At 57.0% G+C, this 23,167-nt stretch overlaps 1 protein-coding gene across 2 annotated transcripts; it reads left to right on the top strand.

Moving 5' to 3' along the window:
• The first annotated feature begins 1,015 nt into the window (after nucleotides 1-1,015).
• Nucleotides 1,016-22,283, top strand: Tppp (tubulin polymerization promoting protein). Of its 2 annotated transcripts, none has more exons than XM_063257909.1 (4): nucleotides 1,016-1,035; nucleotides 8,543-8,860; nucleotides 17,408-17,561; nucleotides 17,790-22,283. In XM_063257909.1, the coding sequence occupies exons 2-4, from the start codon at nucleotides 8,547-8,549 to the stop codon at nucleotides 17,982-17,984; spliced, it is 663 nt and encodes a 220-aa protein (XP_063113979.1). In that variant the 5' UTR covers nucleotides 1,016-1,035; nucleotides 8,543-8,546; the 3' UTR covers nucleotides 17,985-22,283. The 2 variants fall into 2 exon arrangements, with proteins under 2 accessions (XP_063113979.1, XP_003462148.1); XM_003462100.5 differs by lacking the exon at nucleotides 1,016-1,035 and adding an exon at nucleotides 1,365-1,501.
• Nucleotides 22,284-23,167: the final 884 nt, after the last annotated feature.

The raw sequence follows: 23,167 nt of genomic DNA, 5'->3' as shown, positions 1-23,167 counted from the left end.
GGCCCAGAGGCAGCCAGTTCCATGCTGCTGTGTTTGGAGCAGAGGTCCAGCCCTGGTGTCCTCTTTCCTTTGTCTGGGGCTGTGCTCAGACCACCTTGGCAACCTGGAGGAGCAGCTCCAGCACCCCCCCCCCTCTTCTCAAAGGCATCTTCGTGATTCTGCTTCTGAAGCTGCTGTGATCTCCCCCTGCACTTTTATTGGTGAAATCGGTGCATTTGACACCCGTTTTGGGGTGGAAGAATCCCTGGCTGCAGCTTACATGCTGCAGGAATGTTCCAGTGAGAGAGATTTTCAGGGCCTTGCGCACAGAGCTGATCATTTCCACTATGGCTGTGCCTAGGGCTCAACGGACTCTGCCTAAGTGTCAGATCCTCAATCCAAACAAAAACCGGAGTTCCACAGAAGGCCCCTACAGGGTCCCAGAGGAGCCTGAGCCCCAGAGGAGCCTGGAAACAGTAGGATACAGGGAACGCAGCCAGAGGTGGAGGATAGGGCCCGGGAGGGGGACTTGCTGACAGGGGAGCTTTAATCTTTTGAACTCTCCTGAGTCCTCTGCGTCTAGTGGGCGCTCTTCAGTAGAGCAGGAAGAGGCAGAAGAAAACTGGTCACTTTTGAGCAGAAGGAACCAGAGGCTCTGAGAGAAGGGGAACGGGAGAGGGACTGGGAGGGGGACTGGCAGACAGGGGAGGGAACACCGGGACCTGAACGGGAAACAACGGTGGTGGTTGCAGGGACACCGCTTTTCACCTGAGCCACACCAGGAAAGCTGAAGGCGACCCTGGGCGGTCCCTGGGGCCAGCATCCTGAACGCTGACCTCTTCGTTGGGGTCGAAGATCCCCGAGCCAGCCTCTTCAGCAACCTCTGGCCCCACCCAGCCGGCGCTCCTTCCCCACCAGACGCTCGGGGCAGAGTTGGGCCAGGTGTCCCGGATGATGCTGCCGCTGCATGAAGACGCCCTTCTAAACCCGTACCTGGGGTGGAGCGGCCCTGCAATCTCGCCCCGGCCCCCTCCCGGCGCTACACCCTAGGGCCAGGTGCGCCATGCCTTGTGCCCCTGCCCCACCCAGTTCCCACGCTCAGCGCGCGGCCGCGCCCTGCGCCAAGCGGACTGGGGTACCTAGGCCTGCGCGGGCGGCCTTGTAAGGAAGGCGGCGGAGCGCGAGGGGTGGTTCAGGGGCGGGGCTTAAGGCCGAGTGGGGCGGGTCCGACTGGCGGGAGTGGGCAGGGCCTGGGAGTCTGGGCGGGGCCAAGGGGCGGGTTGGGGTGGGTCTTGGGGTCTTCAGCGAATCCGAGTTGTGGGGAAGGGCAGGGATGCGGTCCGAGGGCGTGGCCGACTGCCGGGAGGGGCGGGGCCTAGCCGGATGGGCGGGGCGGGGCGGGGCGGTGGTGGCGGAGCGCTCGATCCCGGTCGGGCGCGCGGCCGAGACCGAGGCTCGGTCGCAGTCGCTGGTCTCCGAGGTGAGCGGCGGGGTGCGGCCCGGCGGGCGAGGACGGACGCAGGTAGGCCGGTCGAGCCCTGGGCATTCGGTTGCGCTGGGCCGTGTGGGGACTGGTTGTATTCCCGTTGCCGCATCGGCCGTTGCAGCGGGGAGGTAGGGGCGCGGCTGCCGAGTCCAGCCTAGCCTCGGCGCCGCGCTCCTTATGTAAACGGTGGGCGATGCGCTGAGTGGGGGCGGGGAGGCGCTTGCAGCTGTCATCCCCGCTGGTCATGCAGGTGCCCGCGACGCCAATGCCGCCTGGGGAGGCTGCGGGGTCAGAGGTGGAATCCACGGACCTCTGACTGGGAGTAGAAAGTGGGGGTCAGGCTGGGTATGGTGGGGCCGATGCTGTTGTTTCTTTTCCATAATCTCCTGGGAAATGTGCAGATCCCAGGAGAATTTGGGAAGTTTGGGGAGCAGTCGTGAGCTACCCATCTTCCTGGACACCCTCCTGGTCCCCAGACGTTGAGAAGCAGCTACAAGAGAGGCTGCCAACCTCGGTGACCTATTTTTAGCAGCCGATGCTGGTGAGACAGGCAGGGAGGAGGCTGCAGTCCATTGGGGCTCTCGAGCACCCTGGGGTGAGCCCAGTGCCCTCAGCCAGCCAGCTAGCCTGGAGTAGCACCGCTGTCTCCCACTGTCCAGCAAGAGCTGTTCCCAGGAAGGAAGGGCGGGGCTACCTGGCCCATCTGGGGCTCAAACAGGTCCTCCACCCCCTCCTGGCAGTGGCCAGTGCCCTCCTTGTAGAGGTGGCCACCACGCCCATGCCTCTGCATCTCTCACCCAAGGATCCCTGCCTGAGGCATCTCTTCCCCAGAGCACCATCCACCACAATGGACCCCAGGCACTACCTGCCCAGGGCACCCCCTTCCCTTCCACTGCATCCCCCATCCCAGCTCAGTATCACCCTTGTAGAGACCCTAGACATGGCTTTGATTGGTTCTACTGGGGCAGGAGAGTGGGATTTGTTGCCCACAGCCCTTCTCCACGGGAAGATGGCTTGCTGCTACCAGGGAAAACCCCATAGATACATGCAGTGGCTTTCCCCCAATCTCACTTCCAGATCCAAATTTAATGTGCCAGGTGGGGGATTTAGCACATCGGCGCAGGCACCTGCCTCACAAGCAAAAGATTCTGAGTTCAATGCCTGGTACAAACAAAACAAACACAAAAACACAACTTAGCAAAAAAAGATTTAACGTGCCTGGGTCCATATTCTTCCCTTCCATGAGCAATAAACAGCCAGGATTTGGTGGTAAGCTGTAATCTCCTAATGTCCAAATGCACAACTTTCTTGGGGGAGAAGTAGAAAAAGTCTTTTCAGTGAGTGATGAGGGTGCCTCAGGCAGCTCATCTCACCTCGCCTTGCTCCTGAGACCCACTTCCCTTGGTTACCTGGCCAGGAAGGCCTCCAAGCCTTCCTCCTGATGCCTAGTGGTCCTGTGGCTCCCATTCCCTCCACTGCCACCCACACATCTGCCCCAGAGTGGGGTGGGTTCTGCTCATGGGCACAGTTGTTTCACATACACCCATATCTCCAGGTCCTTGTGCAGGTTGTTGTCCTGCCATGATCACTCGTTGTGGCTACTGTGTCTGTGCACAACACACTGCTTGATGAGCATGCCACTGCTCTTAACTCTGGCTGTTCTCCCGTCCAGCCATTGGGCCTTCTGAGGTGCTTTGGCCCATGTGGCTGTGCCTCTGTCTGGTACATTTGCAATTGGGGTTGGTGGCCTCCAATAATAGGTATCTTCCGATTTAGTGGACAGGGCCCAGCAACTTTCCAAGGGGCTGGACATTTGCCTTTCCACCTTTCCTGTGCCTGTACAATTCAGCCACCCTGGAAGGTGGGAGATACTTTCTGAGGTTGGGCTTTTCTGCCTAATCAGAATCTTCCTGATTCTGCTTGTTGAGCACTTGGCCATGCCTTCCCCCTGAGTTGTCTGCTCTTATCCTATCTATCCGTGGAAGTGCTTGATGTATTCTGGGCAGGTCAGCATTCATCGTGTATAACAATTAGTGTCTCCTACCCTGGAGTTTGCCAACTTCTTGATGCTCTGTTTTGGTGGACACAAGTTCTCGATTTTCATCAGGGGACCCTTAGAATATGTTTCGTGTTCTGGGCATGGACCCCACTGCACAGGAGCACAGTTGACTAAGTCCTCTCCCTGTGCTCTGGGTCTTTGCTTACCTCTCTGTGTATGCTTTTCCCCTGCTCCATACTCTGTGCCTGGACATGGAGTATCATAGTAACAGGTGTCCTGTGGTTGCCCCTGCTGCAAGCCCAGCCTGCTTGGGCTGACCCTGGGACCCCTGGAGAACACTCACTCTTGTCCTGTCAGACCTCTGGCACTTGCACCTTCCCCTCACAGGCTTGGCCTTCTCTGTGCCCCTGGAGAGGCTGCCACCTCTCCTGATCACCAAACTGCATCAGAGTTTAGAGGCTACTGACAAAAAGACACACACAAAATGGTTCAACGCCACAGAAACCCTTCTCCCTGGAGCCAGCAGGCCAGTTCTTACAGTGGGCAGGACCACCTCTTGGTGGGCCTGCTGTCTTTGGCTTGTGGCCGTACCATTCTGGCTTCTTGTGTTCCTAGGACAGAACCCCTGAGGAGGTAATGTAAGAACAGTGACAAAAGAGCAGAATCGTGTTTCTCACAGTGCAGGCACCACAAAGTTGCTGTCTGCTGCAGGGCAGCTGTCATCCAGGACTGCTATGCTGCTGTGTCCCTTGGGGTATGCGTCCTCCCATGCCTGGAGGTGGGAAGCACTTCACAGGGCCCTGTGTGTCAGGTGATGGGTAGCAGCCTTTGTGGAGCTCTGGACCCTAAAGCCAGGCTGCACAGGCCAAGGGAACTGTGCCACTCCCAGAGGACTCAGAACACCCAGAGGACACCCACGCCCACACCAGGGACACTGTTGGCCTGGGCAGGGCAGGCACATGATCAGTTCCTGCCTGAGGAATGGTGGTGATGGACTGGTTAGTACCCCTACTGCCATGGCCAGCCCTACCTGGCTCCTGGGTCCCAGCACAGGACACAGGAATCTGTGGTGAATAGTGCTCTCTCCGCCTTGCCCTCCCCCTTCCTGGGCACAGGAGCCAGCGGTGGGTTTGTTTTCCTTCTTGGGTCACCCTGAAGGGCAGCAGACTGGCCTTGGGGACCTGTCTGGACCTGGCCAAGCCAGCTCCCAGGCCGGGCAGTCCAGTTATGCATGCAGGCTGCTGGAGCCGTGTCTGGGCACCTGGGATGTGCTCTGTGCCTGAGGGACACACAGGCAGTAAATGCTGGCTTCATGCCAGCCTAGGGAGCTTTCCCTGCCTGGGACGAGTGGCACTCACGTCAAGTGCCCAGGGAGGGGCAGGCAAGTGGCCATGTCACAGTGAAAATAAACAATGGCCAAAGGGCTGTGCTGTACTCGAGTGGGCTGAGCTGGAGAGCCCCTCGGTCAGGCAGCGCAGCCTGGTGTTGGGGCTCTGAGCCCCTACTATCCCTGTCAGAGCCTGGGCTCAGGGCACTGTGTGACCCCAGTCTCTGATCCTGGGGCACAGATGTGAGCGGGGAATCTGGGGACACTGTCTGATTCTTCTTCTTGACGTGCGCTTCTCTGTCAGTCTACAGGCTGCCGTGGTCTCCCCGGCTGGTTAGGCCTTGGGAACTAGGCATCTTGGCTGGTGGTCACAGGAGGCTTCTGGTAGGCCAGGCATCCCTCAGAGGTCTGTGGGACTGTGTTTGGGATTTGTTTGTGGGTCATTTTCTCTGTGCTCTGCCCCTCCCCTGTCACCATCAGCTTCCTGGGACCAGACTGACTTGGAGCTGGGCCTGGGGAGAGGCTATGTCTGGGCTGCCAGCTAGGGTTGTATGTGCTGGGAGGCTTAAGAGAGGTGCCCCCACCTTCTTCCTCATCCCAGAGTCCTGTGGCTCCAGCCAGGGCTGACTTACTATCCTTTGGGGCAGTATCCACTCTGGCTGCGGCCTCCCAGCCTCCTGCAGGCAGCATGGTCCTGAACCACATGCCTCTGGCATCGGTGCAATATTACTGGTTGTCTCCATGGGGCCCACGGGCCCAGGGGCCCAGGGGTGGGGATCTAGGGACTTGAAGGGACTGGGGCCCCTGGCCCTTTCTGGGAATCCTCACTTCCCCAAAAGCCTGCTAAGGAGCCTGAGGTGGACAGCTGAGGCCCAGCTTGGTGGCCTGCAGAGGTGGGGGCGAAGGCAGCTTCCACCTGCCAGGTGACCTCCCAGAAGCTCCCTGCTACCAGCTTCCAGAGCCAGCCCTCATCCCCGAGGGTCCAGCCAGCAGAAGCTGGGGGTGATGACAGGGATTCCTTCCACCTGATCCCGTGTGTGGCCATCGAAGGAAGACATAATGAAGGCCTGGCATATCTGACCAAAATGCAGGCAGGTTCTGACAGCACTTCCAGGCCACAAGCAGGGGCAGACCCACCCTGGCCTCCAGGTCACAAATCCCAGCCTCCCCATCCTCAGGCAGGACTGCCAGGCAGAGACGGTCTGACTCCTGCCATGCAGACACAGGAGGGCCACTGGGCACCCACCCTCTCAGCAGGTCTAGGGTTGGGGTCCCCACGTGCTTGCTAATGTCCCCAACCTGGCTATTTCTTAAGGGACAGTTTGCCTTTAGGTTCTTGGTGGGCAACTGCTAGAGTTACAAGGTACGCCCTGGGGCAGGGTGTTTGGGGTTGGGGCTAACTGGCACTTGTTGGGGAGGACATTCTGACTAGAGGTGGCTGTCTGGCATGGGCTCCTCTAGGGCAGGACCCAAGGTGGACAGGGGTCAGGAGCACCCTTCAGCTGGTCTGGCCCAGTAGTGCCCGGGTGTCCTTGGACCCAGGGACAGAGCCTTGGGTCCTGCAGTCCTGGGGAGGGGCGACGGCCTGTGGTGTTGCAAGGTCCCGACCTCCACTTAGCCTTCTCTTCGCACCCTGACTGTGCAGTGCTCCAGCCCAGCCTGAGGCAGGCAGAGAGCGGGGTTTGATGGTGAGAGGAGAGTGTGGGATGCGGGCAGGGCCCCAGCAGGTGGGGGCACAGGAAGGCGGGGAAAGCAGGACAGTAGGCACCTCCATGCACAGGGCACATGACAGCCTGCCCTGGGAAGTCATCTGATCTCAGGCACCCTGTCCCAATCGGGGGCATCTGGCCCCAGTCAGGAGGCACCTGGTCACATCATCTGGCCATAGTCACAGGCCTCTGCCCTCCCCAGATCCCTCCGCTGCTCACAGGCACCTGCTGCAGACAGGGACAGCTCCCTGTACCCCAAATTCTGGTCCTTCTGTTGTGAGGCCATTGGCAGCCAGTGCCTGGCCTGTGGAGTCTCCCCTCTTCAGGTTTTGCTTCATAAAGGTAAATTTCACATCAGCATTTTTTATTCTGAGAACTGGGGCCTGTGTGGCGAGGATGGCCTTGGGGAGACATGGGGTATGAGAGTCTGCTTGGCTAGGGGTCCCTGCCTAGAGCCTCCCCTCCTGTGCGCGGCTGTAATTCCACCTGCCCTGGCCTTCTCTGCCCTCTGCTGCTGATGCCAATCTGGTAACTCAGCCTGGCCCACACCCGGTGGATCAGTTACCCATGTCCCTCTGTTGCCCTCTTTACCCAAGGGGAGGTGGCTATGCTGAGCCTCTGGGCCCTGGCCTGGGCTGACACTGGTACTGTCCTCTCCCACGTCATCTGCTCTCCTTTGCCACCATGAAAATGGTGGCAAGGGCTGGGCAGGAAGGAGTCTGCCAGCAGGTTGGAGGCAGGGCAGAGGATGCACAGGGACCCCTGAAGTCATAGGTAAAAAGAGAGGGGTTCAGGTACACTGCTAGGGGCACCAGGGCACAGCAGGGGCAGGGGCACTCTTGGGAAGCAAGGCCCATAGCCTGCAGAGAGTCTCACATCCAGCCTGCAGGGTACACTCCGGGGGGACAGGGCCCACTGCTAGAGACAGGAGCCTGTGGGGGCAGTGTGGCCTGACTGGGGGAGTGGGCCACAGGGAGGGCTTGGGAAGGAAGGGGTGCAGGGAATGTCTGGCTCATGTGTCCTCTACCACTCCAACTCAGCTCATACCCTTTGACCTGCCTGATGTCACCACTGCCCATGTGGCTTGCTCAGTCCTCAGGGGCCAGTGTGTGGTGGAGGTGGGGCTGGTCATTCCCAGGGGGTGCTGGGTGCCTGGTCCCACGGAGCTTCAGCTTCCTGTTCTCCTCTGTCCTAGTCTGGTCCTCGTTACAGGTTGACCTTCGCTTGCACTCCTCTAATCTAGGAAGGTCCAGGTGTGGGAACCTGGCCTTCAGCACCCTGCCTAGTGGTAAAGGCTCCTCTGGGCGAGGCTGGCTGTTCCTTGGACTTGGTACCATCGTGAGTTCACAGGAGTCATATCCTAGGGCCCCTTGATGATGGAGGTCACGCTTTGACTGCTCTGGTGCTAGGTGGGAAGGGGGCCTGTGACTCTCAGGGTTGGAAGGCAGGCATGACACCTCCTCTCACAGACCTCTGTGGGCACTCATGTTGGGGAGCACCTTCCTTGGGCAGATGCTGACCACATACCTAACCCACCTGGTGCTCATAGGTGGGGATATCTGTGTGGCCCTGAGCTCCTGAGCCCTCTGGGGGGGATGCAGCCCCTTAGTCTGTTCAGCCCCAGGGGGTGTCTACTTGCATTGCAATCTCCAAGCTGTGCAGTCTGGAGCAGCGGGACTCTCCCTGACCCCTGACACATGGGTCCCCTCTCCAGGCCTGGGTACTGGGTTTCTGGACGCTCATCATTGTTCCCAGGGCGAACCCCACCCCTGGCCATGAGTTGGCCATGAGGACAATAGCAGGTGTCATCTGGATGGCTGTGTGGAGGTGGACAATATTTCACAGACCCCAATGGCCCCAGAGCAGCAGTGCAGTGTCAGTAGGGGAGGCCACCAAATGGTGGCTGCTGAGTTCTGCTGGCCCCCAGCTGGCCCTATCCTGTCCCTTGTTGCCACTGTGATGTGTAGATCCCCTCCTGTGACCGCCCCGCAGGGACTGGGGCTGTGAGGAGCCCAGCAGCTCTTTTCTTCTCTCCTCTCTAGCACCATGGCCGACGGCAAGGCCAAGCCTGCCAAAGCCGCCAACAGGACACCCCCAAAGTCCCCAGGGGACCCCACCAAGGACAAGGCAGCCAAGAGGCTGTCACAGGAGTCGGAGGGTGCTGGCGAGGGGGCAGCTGCGGCCCCGGAACTCAGTGCCCTGGAGGAGGCCTTCCGGCGCTTCGCCGTACACGGGGACACACGAGCCACAGGGCGGGAGATGCACGGCAAGAACTGGTCCAAGTTGTGCCGGGACTGCCACGTGATCGACGGGAAGAGTGTGACTGTCACCGACGTGGACATCGTCTTCAGCAAGATCAAGTAAGTGGCTGGTGGTTGAGCAGCCAGAGGGCACAGCAGGGTGGAGGGCCCAGCACGCACAGCAGCACTGGCTTCCTGGTCAGGCTGAGGGCGGGGTTCCCGAGCCCTGGGTGTGGCTGTGGGGTGGACTCTGCACCTGCTCACAGTCAGCAACCAGGCACTGGACCGGAAAGGGATGGTGCTGCCAGAGAGCCACATGGCACAGGTGGTATGGGGGCCCAGCCCTGCACTCCTGTTGCCTCTCACCCTGTCCAGCCCTTTGCACACCTCTCTCAGACTTGGGCTTGAAACAACAGAAGGAGCAAGAGGCCCCCACACACCTGTAGCCTGGGTCACAGCATAATACCCTGCTCCCTCTGTGTGAGTGCACCTGTCCCTGGGCTGTGTGGGTCTGCGTGTGTGTCCCTGGGTTCCAGATGTGTGTGCGTGTGTCCGTGGGTCCTGGCTGTGTGTGCATATGTCCCTGGGTCCTGGGTGTGTGTGCATGCACGAGTGTCCCTGGCTCCTGGGTATGTGTGCATACACGAGTGTCCCTGGGTCCTGGGTGTGTTTGTATACATGAGTGTCCCTGCGTCCTGGGTGTGTGTGCATACACAAGTGTCCCTGGGTCCTGGGTGTGCATGCAGCACGAGTGTCCTTGGGTCCTGGGTGTGTGTGCATGTGCAAGTGTCCCTTGGTCCTGGGTGTGTGTGCATGCGTGAGTGTCCATGGGTCCTGGGTGTGTGTGCATGCACGAGTGTCCCTGGGTCCTGGGTGTGTGTGCATACATGAGTGTTCCTGGGTCCTGGGTGTGTGTGCACGCACAAGTGTCCCTGGGTCCTGGGTATGTGCATACATGAGTATCCCTGGGTCCTGGATATGTGTGCATACACGAGTGTCCCTGGCTCCTGGATGTGTGTGCATATGCGTGTGTCCTTGAGTCCTGGGTGTGTGTGCATATGTCCCTGGGTCCTGGGTGTGTGTGCATATGTGTCCCTGGGTTATGGGTGTCTGTGCACGTGTGTGTCCCTGGGAGTGTTTGCTCATGTATGTGTCCAAGTCATGAGTGTGCACGTGTGTGTCCCAGTATCACGGGCTCATGCGCATGCCTCTTATCCTGCACACTGGAAGCATGCTGAGGTGCCCTCACCCTTGTCACATTTCCTGGGCTTCTCTGAGCCCCATGATATGGGAAAATCCGTAGTTCCCTAGGCCACTGCCCAGACCTGTCCAGTGTGGAAATGACTCCACTGCGGCCTGGTTCTACCAGTGCCTGCTGCTGCTGTGCCTGCCTGACTGTTGCCTCCCTCCCAGTGGCCGGGCCTTTGCAGGCCTGGTTTGCCAGTCAGACCATGTCCTGCCGGGCCTCACTCTCCATGGGTGCCAGCTGGGTGTCATCCTCCAGTTACGTTGAGTGCCATGGTCTTTATGGCTTCCTCTCACTACTTTGCGGGTACAAAGTAGGGTCTCCCAGGTGTGGTGAGACCCAGCTTCTTATTGTAGGTCACAGGTCAGCGTCAGGAGGCACAGGGCAGCCGGGCCGGTGGAGGTGGCCGGGCTGGGTGAGGGTGACTCAGGGTTGGGTGTTGTGCTGCATGGGATGAAACCTGCCCAGGGAGGTCCCCAGTTGTGGCTACATGCAGTGTCTGAGCCAGAATGTCCCCTTTGGTTACCTGGAAGGCTGGCACCCATGAGCCACTGGAGAGGACCAGAGGCCATGTGGACAGATCAGCCCTGGCACGTGCAGTCCTTGCTGTGTTTCCAGCTATCACTGGCCTCTTGTTCCATCGTATATGGGTCAAATGCTTGGGGCTGGAATGTGGCTCGGCCAGTGGCCCTGCCCACCATGGTGACCCCTGGGCTGAGCCTGCCTTTCAGACCTCCCTCTGCCCTGGCCAGTGTCCCCCTGCCCCAGGGCTCAGGAGCCTCTGCCAGCACCAGTCCCGCTGGGGAGGGATCGGCTGGGGACCCCATACCCACTGGGGCATGGCCCTGGGCTTCTCCTAGCTTGGTGGTGGTGAACCCGTGCTTGAGGGCCGCAGCTGGGCCTTTTCCCTGGAAGCTCTAAGAGGTTCGCCATCACTGCCAGGCTCCTCCTCTCCTGGCTTTACCTACAGCCATGCCAAGCAGAGCGGGGCCAGGTCTTGGGCAACCAGGGCCTCAACACTGCCAGTGGTGGTAGCCCCTTTGTGGATCCACTTGGAGGCTTGGTGCGTGCTGCCTTGAGACTCCTTGGTGAGTGATACATGACTCTGGGGACAGGTCTGCCTGTAAGCCTGTGCCAAGTGGAGGCCTCCCGGTGCTTCATATCCTCAGGCTGGTTGTGGTGTGGGTCTGGGGGACAGACTAGCCCTGCTGTCCATCCTGTCCCCTGCAGTGAAATGCATGGCCTCCAGTAGCTTCTGGCCTTACGTATGGGCGTGAATGGACCACCTAGGCAGCTGTGGGGGAGGGACAGTTATAGCCCAGGCTTGAATGATAGGGACTAGAGCCCTTGCGTGGTGGCTGGTGGCTTCCCAGCAGCTGGTGGTGTGTGCAAGTGATGAGGCCATGTCCTCACGCTGACTGGTGTCCACTCCCGGGAGCAGAGAGGCCCGAGGCTCTGTCCTTGGGAAAGCTTCTAGAAGGACTGGTGGGAGCTCAGCAGAAGTGGATGTGTAGGGCCGGCCCCCCAGGACCCTGTGTTTTCTGTAGCGCTGCCTTCCGCCCTTGCACGTGGCACTGACTCCTGTTCTGTCCTTGTAGGTGGCAGCTAGGTCTTAGTTCTCTTGGAGGATGTGTGCTTCTTACCCTGGGGGCACTGGGCCTCCAAGTGTGAGTCCCATTCCAAGAACTTTGGGGCTTTGGCTCGCAGACACCTAGCGGCTGAGGTGTGGCCCACTCCCCTCTGTGGATCCTGGCTGGGGTGAAGGCCAGCCCGGGCCAAGTCATGATGCAGCCAGGCTGTGCCTTGCTGGGCCTGGTGCCCAGTGGGCTGTGGGCACATGGGGGAGGTGTACAGGTAGGCAGCCCCTGGTCAGTGCAGACAGGGTGGCCAGGATAAGGAGTCTGGCTGGGTATCCCTCAGGACCCCAGGTTCTCCCTGGGGTGGTGTCCTCTTCTCCTACACCACTGGCCTACCCTCCTGAACCTGGATTACTGGGGCCCTGTGATCCCTCCCCCAAGCTCTGGCAAGGTCGCCCTGACCTGCATCCTTGTGACTCATTCTCCCCAAGGCCTCTCTGTTCTGGGGTCCCTTGACCCCTAAGGTATGCTGAAGCAGGAGACCCAAACATATATCCTTGTCCCCAGGGAGAGGGGAATGTGCCTGCACAGGATCTGGAGGACTGTGACCCCAATAAGGTCATGGGGTCCTGGGAAATGGTGACCTATCCAGGGCCTTGGGTTCCTGTCGGAAGAGCTGGAAGCTCAGGGCAGCAGGCCACCAGGGCTTTCCCTTCAATTTCTGGGAAAATGAGGCTGCAATGGCCACTGGTCATTTTGAGGAGTGGGTGTCCATGGCCACCAGGGGACTGCAGGGACGCCACAAGGGCCTCGCTTCCTTGGGCGGGGGGGAATGGAGGCTGTGAGGAAGTCACCTAGATACTGCCAGGAAGTCGCCGACGTTGACAGACTTAGGGAGAAAAAGTCCAACTATTTCTGTTTTCGGGGCAGGTTGCCATGGCTCTGTAGGCGTGGCGCCAGCTGGGGTATCTGCAAGCCTTTGTTTAGGTCCTTGTTGCCATGGTAGCGCTTGTTTGTTTTGATGTTACTATGTGTTAAATTTTAAACAAATTTCTTGTGGCTCTATACCAAGTTTTATGGAAGACTACTGCCCCTCATGCAGGGACCAGAGGGCCGTGCTGGACATTCGTGGGCAGCTCTGGTGTGGGGCCACAGAAACTGTAGGCCACAGGCAGCATGTCGTGTGTACATGTGTCGTGCCTGTGGGCACCTGTGTGTTTGTACAGACTTGTGTGTGTGTGTATATGTGTACTTGTGTGTGAGTGTCTGTGTGGGGTGGGGGAAAGGAGACACACAGGGACCTGGGCTGGGCCAGTGTCCCCCGTGCCTCTTGCCTTGATCTGAAGCCATCAGATGGGGAGGCCTTCCCTGGGTGGCGGGTTCTGGGCCCAGGTGTGTCTGCCAGATCTTGGGCATCCTCTACAGTGACTGCTCTGATTTTCTGCAAACACTCTGCACCCTGAGGGGCCGCCAGAGGTGAGTGGACAAATGATCACAGGTTAGAAGGAAGCCACAATGACAGCCACTGGTGGAGAGCAGAGGCAGAATGCTGATCCAGGCCAGGGCAGCTGGCAGGAGCTGAAGGGAACAGATAGCTGGGGCAACTCAATGCAGAAGTTGTTCCCGTGGTCTTCCATGCCTGGCACAAAGCACATGAGGCCCAGCCAGCACGTATATAGAGCGGCTGTATGTGTGTGGGTGCTGTGTATGAAGCCAACTGTCAGGATATCCCTGAAAAGCCAAATGACAGGGATCTTCACCATGACACCTGGGCCACCCTTGTGCCCTCTAGTGAGAGGCCTCAGAGCCCAGCACAGCCCCTGAGGACAGAGCTATGGCCTTTAGGGTCACCCATGAAAGCTGCCCTCAGCTCAGTCTTAGAGGGACCTGGATGCAGGCTGTGCTGTGGTCCTGGGGCTAGGAGCTTGCAGGCCTGCTCTGCAGTGTCCTCTGGTGGCTACAAGTGGAAGTGCAGGACAGCCAAGGCTTTGGCCTGCCAGGAGACTCCAGGGTTCTGACCTCCACTGGGCGCCAGTCTTGCCATGAGGAGCATCTCTGGTTGGAAGGCAGTGGGCTGGGAACCTGTAGCCTTGTGGCCAAGGCCTCTCCAGTTCTTGTGAGCCTACGGTGACCAGACAGGACCTGGAGGTTATGGTGATAGGTGTCCGCTCTTTGCCCCTCAGTCTCTCCATCCATCTGCATGCAGACCAGCCACCGGGTATCGTCTGCATGACCTCAGATGTGTGTCCATACCTCATCTCTGCTTATGCTGGTGTGGGAGGTGGACAGAGGCACCTGACCCCCAGGCCACCGAGGAGAGGCATTGACACTGACCTGGCTCCTATAAAAACAAAGGCACAAGGAAAATGAGACCTTAGGAAGAGTCCTAAGGTGATGTCTGTGCTCCAAGCTGAGGGCAGCCATGGTATGGTCTTAGGTGTCCTCTGTGCAGGCTGGTGATAGCTGGAAGTCAGGCCTTTGGACCTCAGGGTTAGGGTCTGCCACTTCTGGGGCCAGAGCAGGGCCATGGCTGCTTGGCTTCTTGGCCCTGAGGACATTACCCCATCAGCCATACTGAGGATCCCTCTGCTATTTCCCAAGATGAGGACCCTCCAGGCCCTGCACCCCGCCCTGTGTCAGCTCTGTCCTGGTAGGGCCCCAGGCTGCAGACAGGGCTCACTGAGCAGGAGGCAGAGGTGTGACTCTGCGTGCTGACACTGGGTCTCCTGGAGCACAGGAAGAGTTCAGAGCCACAGGTCAGGGATGACAACATGAGGCCAGGTCAGGTCCCCCAGGTCTCCCAGAATAGTTTCCCACAAAGTACATCCCCACTATCCTGGGTTTGTGTTGGGGCAGCCCTGCTCTTTGCCCCTCAGGAGCCTCAGGTTTCCCCTCTGGAGTCCATTTGGGGGCCACTTCTACATGTCCCAAACTCTCCCAAGTCATTCTCAATCATCCAGTCTCTGGATGCTGGGTTCCTTTGCAAGATGCCATGGAAGGCTGAGGGGTAGCTTCAGTGGGTGGCCCTGGGCCATACTTCTGTCCTCAGGATCTGTCCTCTGAAGCCCCTGCTAGGACCCATGTCCACAAGAGCCCAAGCAGGCACAGTGCTGGCCCAAGGACACAGGGTCCTGGGAGCAGACCCAGGTCGGGTGAGTGCCTTGTGTGAGCAAGACCACATGTTGTGGGCCAGGCCATGTGGCAGAACTCAGAGCCAGGGTAGGGGTGGCTCAAGCCCTGAGGATGTCCCTGGTCTTGAGGCACTGAAGAAGGGCTGGGTGTCAGGAGAGCCTACCGCAGGTCACATGTCTCTGAGAAAAAGAGAGGCATTGTCATCCTGGAACTCTGTGGGGACTGCTTTGAGCAGGAGTGCCTGTTCGGGGTTAGGGGGTGGACTCTCAGCTAGCCTAGTTGACACGAGGGCTCCCTCTCCCTAGCAGTACAACTGCACTTGTAGGGACTCAGGGCTGAAAGTCTGGTCTGAATGTGACCTCTGATGGGGGAACCCCTGCCAGCGCCCCATCCGCCTGGTGGTGCCTGGTGCAGGGGCTGCCTGCCTGGAGGGCTGTGTGTCCCGGTGGAGGGTCACTAGGCTGGCTGCTGGGCCTGGCATCCATGTTGGCCTGGCGAGGGCCAAGAGTAGGAGACAAGAGGCCTTTGATGGCCCAGGACAGAATGTCCCCAGGGGCCTTATATCAATACCCCACCCTAAGGCCCAGAGAGGGGGGAAAAGACTGTCACTTCCAGGCACTACTGGATTGCAGGGCCAGCTGCTCTAATAGAGGGCCACCCAGTGGTCACAGAAAGCAGTTGGTGTGTGTTGGAGCTCAGAGCCAATGAGTTGGACCCACCCTCACATCCTGTGACAGCTCCTCTGCCTTATCACAGACAGCTCTAGAATGTTCCAGGGGCACATATAGAACTGAAGGCCTGGCGCCCCAATGGCCAGTGGGCCTAAGTGTGAGGTCTCCACAGAGCCTGTGGGTTTCCCTGGGGGCATTCCCAGGACTTTCTTCTTGGCCTGGCCATGGAGTGTCTGGTGAGAATGTCCCAGGTCTTCAGCACACTGGTGAATCCTCCAGCTGCTGGTGAACATGCATGGCTGCTGGGGATTGCGTGGTAGCATCTTTATGTCTCACCCCCAGCCCAGCCACTTGGGGTCCACTGTGTCACTGTGCACACCATTGGTTTGTCCTTGGGTTGCTCAGTGGTTCATGAAACCCAGCATTTATGCAGCCATAGTTGAAGGACATGTAGGTTGTTTTCAGGCCTGACACGAGTAAAATCAGGATAGCATTCTCATGTGGGTTTATGTGAGCACTTCAGCCTCTGTCCTGAGTAAGAACCCAGGGATGGGGCTGTAGGGTCCTCCAAAGTGCCCTGGAACGGAACACACAGGCTTGAGGTCCGGCTGGTTCTTTGATGGTTGACCACTCCATGTCAGGCCATGTGCTGCCTGCTCCTGCGAGCCTCTGCCCTCCCGTATGGCTCCTCATGAGAGGTGAATGTCCGAGAACGGCCTGTTGTTCATTCTGAGTTTCTTTTCTTTTTTTTACAGAGTTCTTTGTGTATTTTAGATACAAGTTTAATTTTTAAAAATCAGGTTTGTGTTTTGCAAATACTTTCTCCCAATGCATGACTTGCCTTTTCTTCCTCTTAATGCTATTTGAACAGCACAATTTGAAAATTTTGGTGAAGTTTGATTCATCCATTTTTTTGTTTTGTTTTCATATAGAGTCATTCCTAAAGAAGCCTCTGTCTAACTCAAGAAAACAGAGGTTTTCTCCTAGGTGTCCTTCCACAAATTGGCATCAGGACTGGGACCTATTCTGGGTTCATTCTGCAAGCCGGGTGGAGTGTGGTGTGTGGTGTGGTGTGGTGTGGTGTGTGTGTGTGTGTGTGTGTGTGTGTGTGTGTGTGTATAGGGACCCCAGTTGTCCTGCTGTGTGCTGAGACACTCCTTTCTCCTGGCCTGCCCCACGCCTTTGAAGATGAGCTGGCTGCGTGGTGGAGTGGCCGCTGGACTCTGGATTTCGTCAATACCATCTTGTTACCACAGCTTTGCAGCGCATCTGGGAATCCCACAGCGTCAGTGCTCTAGCTCTGTTCTTGGATGCAAGTCCTCGGCTGTGCTAGGTCCTCAGCTTGAGGCTGGTCGCCCAGGCCCTTGCTGGGGTTGTATGCAGCTGAGGGCCTGAGTGGGCCCGAGGGTGGCCCTGGGAAGGGGGACCCCAAGGACCTCAATGCCTCAGTGCTTTGTAGATGGCACCTTACCCTCATCACCTTATATTGAACACTGAAAACTCATCAGTGTGGACCAGCTGGGCTGGGTCCAGTCAAAGTACAAAACTCTCCTAAGATAAAGAACAACTTCAGAGTTTTTTTTAAAAATTGCCTGTGACCTCCAAAGGGAGGGGCTTGTGTTACCCTGGGACGTGGTGGACGATGTGTGGTGGCCAGGTGTTCAAATGAACCAGTAGTCCCTACTCAGGCTACTGCAGCCTCAAGTGTCCCTGAGTGGGGAAGAGAGCCCCTCCTGTTTCTGCCCTCAGGCTCCACCAGCAGCCCCAGAGTGTGCCTGGACTCTTCCGGCTCCCTGGGAAAGATAGGCTCCTCTCACACTGTGTCTGTGTTCAAGTGGAAGGCAGTAGTGCTGTGCCCCAGCAGGACTGTCCTGGGATCTGGGGGCTTCCTCAAAGTGCTTTCCACAGTTTGCAGTTGCTGGTCACCATGGCCACTGCCTGCTAGGGTCACCGTGGAGCAGAGCATGGGGTGGGACACTGGCTAGGCTGCAGGTCGGTTCCCTAGGCCTCTGCCATTGGCTTACAGGCCTCATGCCCACAGGGGGAAGTCCTGCCGTACTATCACCTTCGAGCAGTTCCAGGAGGCGCTTGAGGAGCTGGCAACAAAGCGCTTCAAGGACAAGAGCAAAGAGGAGGCTGTGCAGGAGGTGCACCGGCTCATTGAGGGCCGGTCACCAGTCATCTCGGGGGTCACAGTGAGTGTGTGGGGACATGGGGTGGGGCCTGGCTGTCCCTGGAGGTCAGCATGCATGAATCACTAGCAACATGGGCAGAGGAGCTGGCCTGCGTGCTCAGGGCTGACATAGGCCAGGAGAGGCAGACTGCTCTGGACATGCAGCCAAGGAGGTTCACTCTCCCTGTCCTGGGCTCCCCCTTCCTGCAACGGGCTTACAGCAACTCTGCTCTGCACTCCTCTCTTGCAGAAAGCCGTGTCCTCGCCCACTGTGTCACGGCTCACAGACACAACCAAGTTCACCGGCTCCCACAAGGAGCGCTTTGACCCATCGGGCAAGGGCAAGGGCAAGGCTGGCCGCGTGGACCTGGTGGATGAGTCGGGTTACGTGCCCGGCTACAAGCATGCAGGCACCTACGACCAGAAGGTACAGGGGGCCAAGTAGCCTGCGCCGATGCTGTGGACACTGCAGGTGCCAGCCGGGAATTCACACCCATCACACTTCATTACATTCCTGTGCTCAGCAGGCAGAACTCAGAGGAAGCTGAGGCAATTGGGGCAACTGGGGACGACACCCAGGCCTGACCCCAGACCTCCCACTGGAGCACCCACACCTCTGTCAGACCTGACCCTTCCCTGTGCGCCTCAAGTTTCCAAACCATTCCCCAGGATCTCGCCACACTGGCCACCTGGCATACGGGTGAAAAGGGTTGTGGGAGTGGCCAAGTGTGGGACGGGTGGGCAGAGGCCACACTGACCCTGGCAGGCAGACTCTGTCCAGGAGCCTCTAGGGCTGCAGGAGCTGATGAACTAACCAACAGCACGATCAGTTTGGGCCCACACCTCGTGTCCTTCGTGCTTTCTGAACAGAGGGCTCAGCCAGGTCTCCTGGTGGCCATGGGCAGATCACAAGGGCACATACTTGTGTGCTTTCACACACATGTGTGCCTGTGGACCAGGTCCATGCTGAGGGACAAGGGAAGGCTCCTTGGTTGATCAGGACAGTTTTTTGTTTGCTTTTGTAAGTGAAAAGAAATGGTGACTGCATGCCGGTTTTCAGAGCTGTCAGGGAGATTCAAGTGCTGTGACCTCCCTACTTGTTCCTGTGACCCCTAGTGAGGAGGCACATGATGTTGAGTCAGTCGGTGCAGGGTGAGCAAAGCTGCTTATGCTGTGGCCTGTGCTGCTGCCCACTGAGCTCACTGGCCTCCCTTAGCCACTGCCTGGGCCCTCTGGAAGTCCAAGTCCACAACCTGTTTCACATCACCTAGAAGGCAGCATGCCAGGCAGCAGGACCAGCCCAGAAGAGATACCTAGGCCCACTCAGCTGCCATGCACAGTGGGGCCCCGCTCACTGCCCCTTTCCCCCTGCAAGGGCAATATGTGGTCAAGCAGTCCTCTATCCCTAGCCCAAGGAGGCCTTGGTATGGGCCACCCACAGTCTTACTTCTGATCTGTGGGGTTGTGGCCCCGGAGAGGGCCCACATGGCATCAAAATGCCTCACAGTTGTTGTCTGCCCTTGGTCAGTCTCATTTTACTCAGGGCAGGTGGCTGCTTAAGGTAGACACCATCTTCCTGAACATGGGCCTGTGCCACAGCACAAGCGGCAGCGGGCTTCCTTACTGCCACAGCATGTGACATACCTTCCTGGCCCAAGTGCGCTTGGCCATAGCAGCAGCTCTGCAGAAGGCTGTGCACCAGCCCACTGAGCAGAGCAGCATCCTGAGGGGCCATCTGGAAAAGGAGTGGTCCTGTGGGCAGGCAGCTTCCCTTGGAGACAGGAGTTCATGGTGCCTGGCACAGGAGACTGAGGAGTCATGGCTCTCAGGCAGGTGCCAGCTTACTGGGTTGGGGAAAGACAGGTGAACCACAGACCCCAGGCTGTACCCTTGGCTGACCCAGGCTGGGCTCCTGTGTAAAAGCTAAAGGCAAAAATAATGCTTGGGAACATATGAGACAACTCTGAAGGCACAGTGTTTAATCTCACAGCCACCAAAGCCCTGTGTCCCAATGCCAGGGACCTTCATTAGTGCTAACAGGCCCCCATCCACTGCATCCCTCCCACACACCATGGCTTCTGCCCTCTGTGGCACCATGGTCCCCAAAAGGCCCCACCATGGCTGACGGCTCTCGGTCCGAGGCTGTTCTTGTGTTCTGCCTGTCCACAGCCCAGTTCCCTCCAACACAGCTGAGTCACACAGACCTGATGTAAACCCAGCAGGTCCTTAGCTCCTAGAGCTGGGCTAGTGTGCTTGGGTCAGGGTGGTGTTGAGAGCTGCAGAAGTGTGGCAGATAGGGTTACACCCCTAGAGGCAAGGGTGAACTGAGATGGGGGGCACTGACCTGTCTCCTGCTCAGTGGGTCCTCATTGGACAAGAATGATCGCTCTGTAAGGACCCAGACCACATGAAGAGCTGCTGCCTGGCACAAAGGACAAAGTTGGATCTAAGCAAAAGAAATGATACGAGGCCCACCAGCCTCTGGCAGGAGGTCCCATCAGATTGGGCACCTGGTCCCTATGGTCAGCACCTCACAATGCCCTCTGCCCAGAGCCACATGGAGAAGCTGAGTGGCTGGTTTCATCTCAGGCCTCTGAGGTGAGCTCCTTGACAGGAAAGGACTCTTCATCTCTAGAGAATTTCCAGAATGTATTCCTCTCAGTTTCATGGTGAAAATCAAGTTGCTCTGCCTTGGTGGCTCTCCCTGTGCTGGCCCAGAACCCGAGTGCCTTTGGGGTTCTGGAAGGAGAGCCCCCATCCAAGCTCTCACTGCGTGGCAGTTGGGTACATCAGATACATGTGTTAGTCTCCCTGTGTCCCCTCCCGGTCCCCAGCAGGACCCAAGGTTTCCTCAGACATGTGTGGGTAAGGACAGCATCCTTCTCCAGCTGGCTTCAAAGCATAGCTTTGAAAACACACACTCCATCTCCATCATTTAGTAAGAAAGTGGTGGTAAAGACTTGCGAAGACTTAGTTTAAATTATAGAATTCATCGTGGCATCCGTGCATATCTGCTGAACACAGAACATCTGGACTCCAATTCCACTACACAAAACAGACACAGCATTTTCTCAGTCCGTGAATAGTGCCAGCACAAAGGAGTGTGTGTGTTGCATGTTTATGTCATACCAATCAGCTTCTACTAACATGGTTCAATAGTTAAATGTCTCTCTGTAAGAGAAACTGCATAGCATGCAACCCAAGACACATACACATTCCACCAGGTGTCACCTGGGAGCAAGGACAGGTTCAGGGAGAATCTGTCCCTCGAGAGACAGAGAGGTTCTGTCAGGAGCTGAGACCCCAGAGCAGGAACAGGCTCTGTCAGGAGGTGACACCTCAGAGCAGGGACAGATTCTGTGGGGAGGACACCCAGGAGATGGACAAATTAGAGGGGTTAGGGGAGGGCACTGTAGATGGTGTCTAAGTATCGGGGAAGGAGGAGGTTGGAGAATATTGATCCTAGCAGAGTATTTATTAATGCTATAACATAAGCAACTAGTTAGTGGTCAATAACTGTTAGCTTTATGAAAAGAAAGCTCAAATTACATGTTTAAAATATAGCAAAAATTTATATTTATACTGGAGTATTTTTACACCTTTTAATATCCTTAAGTCTTCTGTTTGGGGCAGGTGAGAGCCACACAGATACAGGTGAGTTTGGAAAGGCATGTGTAGTGGTTCCATTTGCATTCCTGCCTCCTACCCCTGCCTATCTGTTGCCTAGCCCTGACCCCAGGGGCTGGTGGGTTGCGGTGGGCATGGTCAGCTCACTCCTCCCACCCGCAGTAGTTCTGGGCTGCTAGAGCTGCCACCTGTTTCTATGAATAAAGTTTTATTGGCACATGGCCGCAGCCATGGGTTTACGACGCCCATGGCTGCTCTGGCACTGCAACTGGAACAGGGAGAGGCTGAGACAGAGGCTGTGCCCAGACATCAACGATATTTACCACCTGCCTCTTTACAGGGGAAACGTGCCTGCCCGTCTGGCTCACTTCCTCCTACAGAATCATGTATGAGCTGGCTACCCTCTGGCCCCGTAGCACATGCCACGTGGGGATACCTTGTCATCTGTTTGATACAAGGGTGACAATTCAGCTGTACTGTGAAGTTATTACTAAGGCTACACTGTCTTTCAAACACTGAACCCCAGCCACTTTCCTCCTCTGCTTACTACTGAGCCCTCTGAACTCCAGTGGTTCAGGGGTGTGGTCTTGTTCATGGGCATGTGACGGAGTCACAACAGGCATTTTGAGATGCTTAAGTTAACTCACTCACTCTTCTAGACCTCTTAAAAAACTAAGCCAAGCCAAACAACAAAGGAAACTTGCACAACTTAAACTTGAAAGGGATAATATACTACTAGTTTGTACTAAGTTTTTTCAAGAAAGGGAAACAAGTTTATATATATATATGCAATATATTTTTACACTATTTTATTAATGTCAGGGAATCCTGAGTGCATCACTTTAGCAGCGTGTTGAGTAATGTTGATGTATTGGGTGTTCCGACTCAGGAAGGCACTTCTGCAGATGTCCAGACCATTCTCACCAGGAACATCTATAGGGTCCAGCGGCCCCTCTGTCCCTCCCGCAGAGCTCGAGGCATTGTGTCACCTGTTGGATTTGCTGTCATAGCCTGGCTTGTAAACCATTAGTGAAACTGTGCGCATACTGCTCCTTGTGTTTGCTGTTAACATTGTGTGTCAAATTGGTAAAGTGATGAGTAAAGAAGTAAAAACACAGACTGCTGCTTTCCTCACTGCAGGCATACACTGTCTGTGCTAGCAGGCTTCAGCTTAGGCAACTGGGCCTTGTCCCCACAGGCACACCATGCAAACCACACGAGACCCCCACAAAGGATGGCAGGAGGCAGGGCTGCACTGGGGCTCAAAGAAGGAGCCTCAAGTCCCCTGCTCCCCAGAGAGCTGCTGGCTTTCTGGTTTAGGAGCGCTGCTGGCCAGGCTGAGGGGGGCTGGTGGATAGGCCTCATCAGGTTCTGTTGCAGTGCAACTATTGGGGTGTCAGATTCCAGGGTGGGATCATCTGTGCACTGTGCCACGCCACCACAGCAGCCCAGAAACAAGTGCACATCATCAGCAGGTTGCCAAAAAACTTGTATAAAAAAGCCAATCTGAATGCCAGCCTAAGGAAGCTGTTTTCCAAAAAAGGATAAAATAAAGGCATTTTTAGGCAATGAAAGGAAAATGTGCCACTAGCAGACCTGAAACAAATTCCAAATACAGAAAGAAAGTGATCCCAAATAGGAATGTTTTGAGTGGTGTGAAGAGGAAAGAGACTGGACAGCAAATCGTACTACATAAATACTTTGTGAGATTAAATATACTTCATTAAAATACCCAGAAGTAATTAACCGTAGGTATGCCTGAAAGAGCGGAAGGAGCCAAGTGCTCACAGCTCCTGTACAGCCTCAGGGATGGCACACTGCTGCTGAGATGAGCAGGCATAGGTGGAGAGGGAAGAGGGGCACACAGCTGCCAAGCAAGCGTGGGTAGAAAGGTTCAGGAGATGAGATACAGCCTCAACCCAACAATCCTGAAGCAAGGGAAACTCACAAGTGCAACAGCAGCACCCATGACACGGCAGAGTCCCACAAAGGTACACCAAC

The sequence above is a fragment of the Cavia porcellus genome, unplaced genomic scaffold (assembly GCF_034190915.1).
Source record: "Cavia porcellus strain 051 isolate PalLab524CR breed Dunkin Hartley unplaced genomic scaffold, mCavPor4.1 scaffold_11, whole genome shotgun sequence".
NCBI lineage: Eukaryota > Metazoa > Chordata > Mammalia > Rodentia > Caviidae > Cavia > Cavia porcellus.
This window is presented reverse-complemented; position numbering and strand designations above follow the sequence as displayed.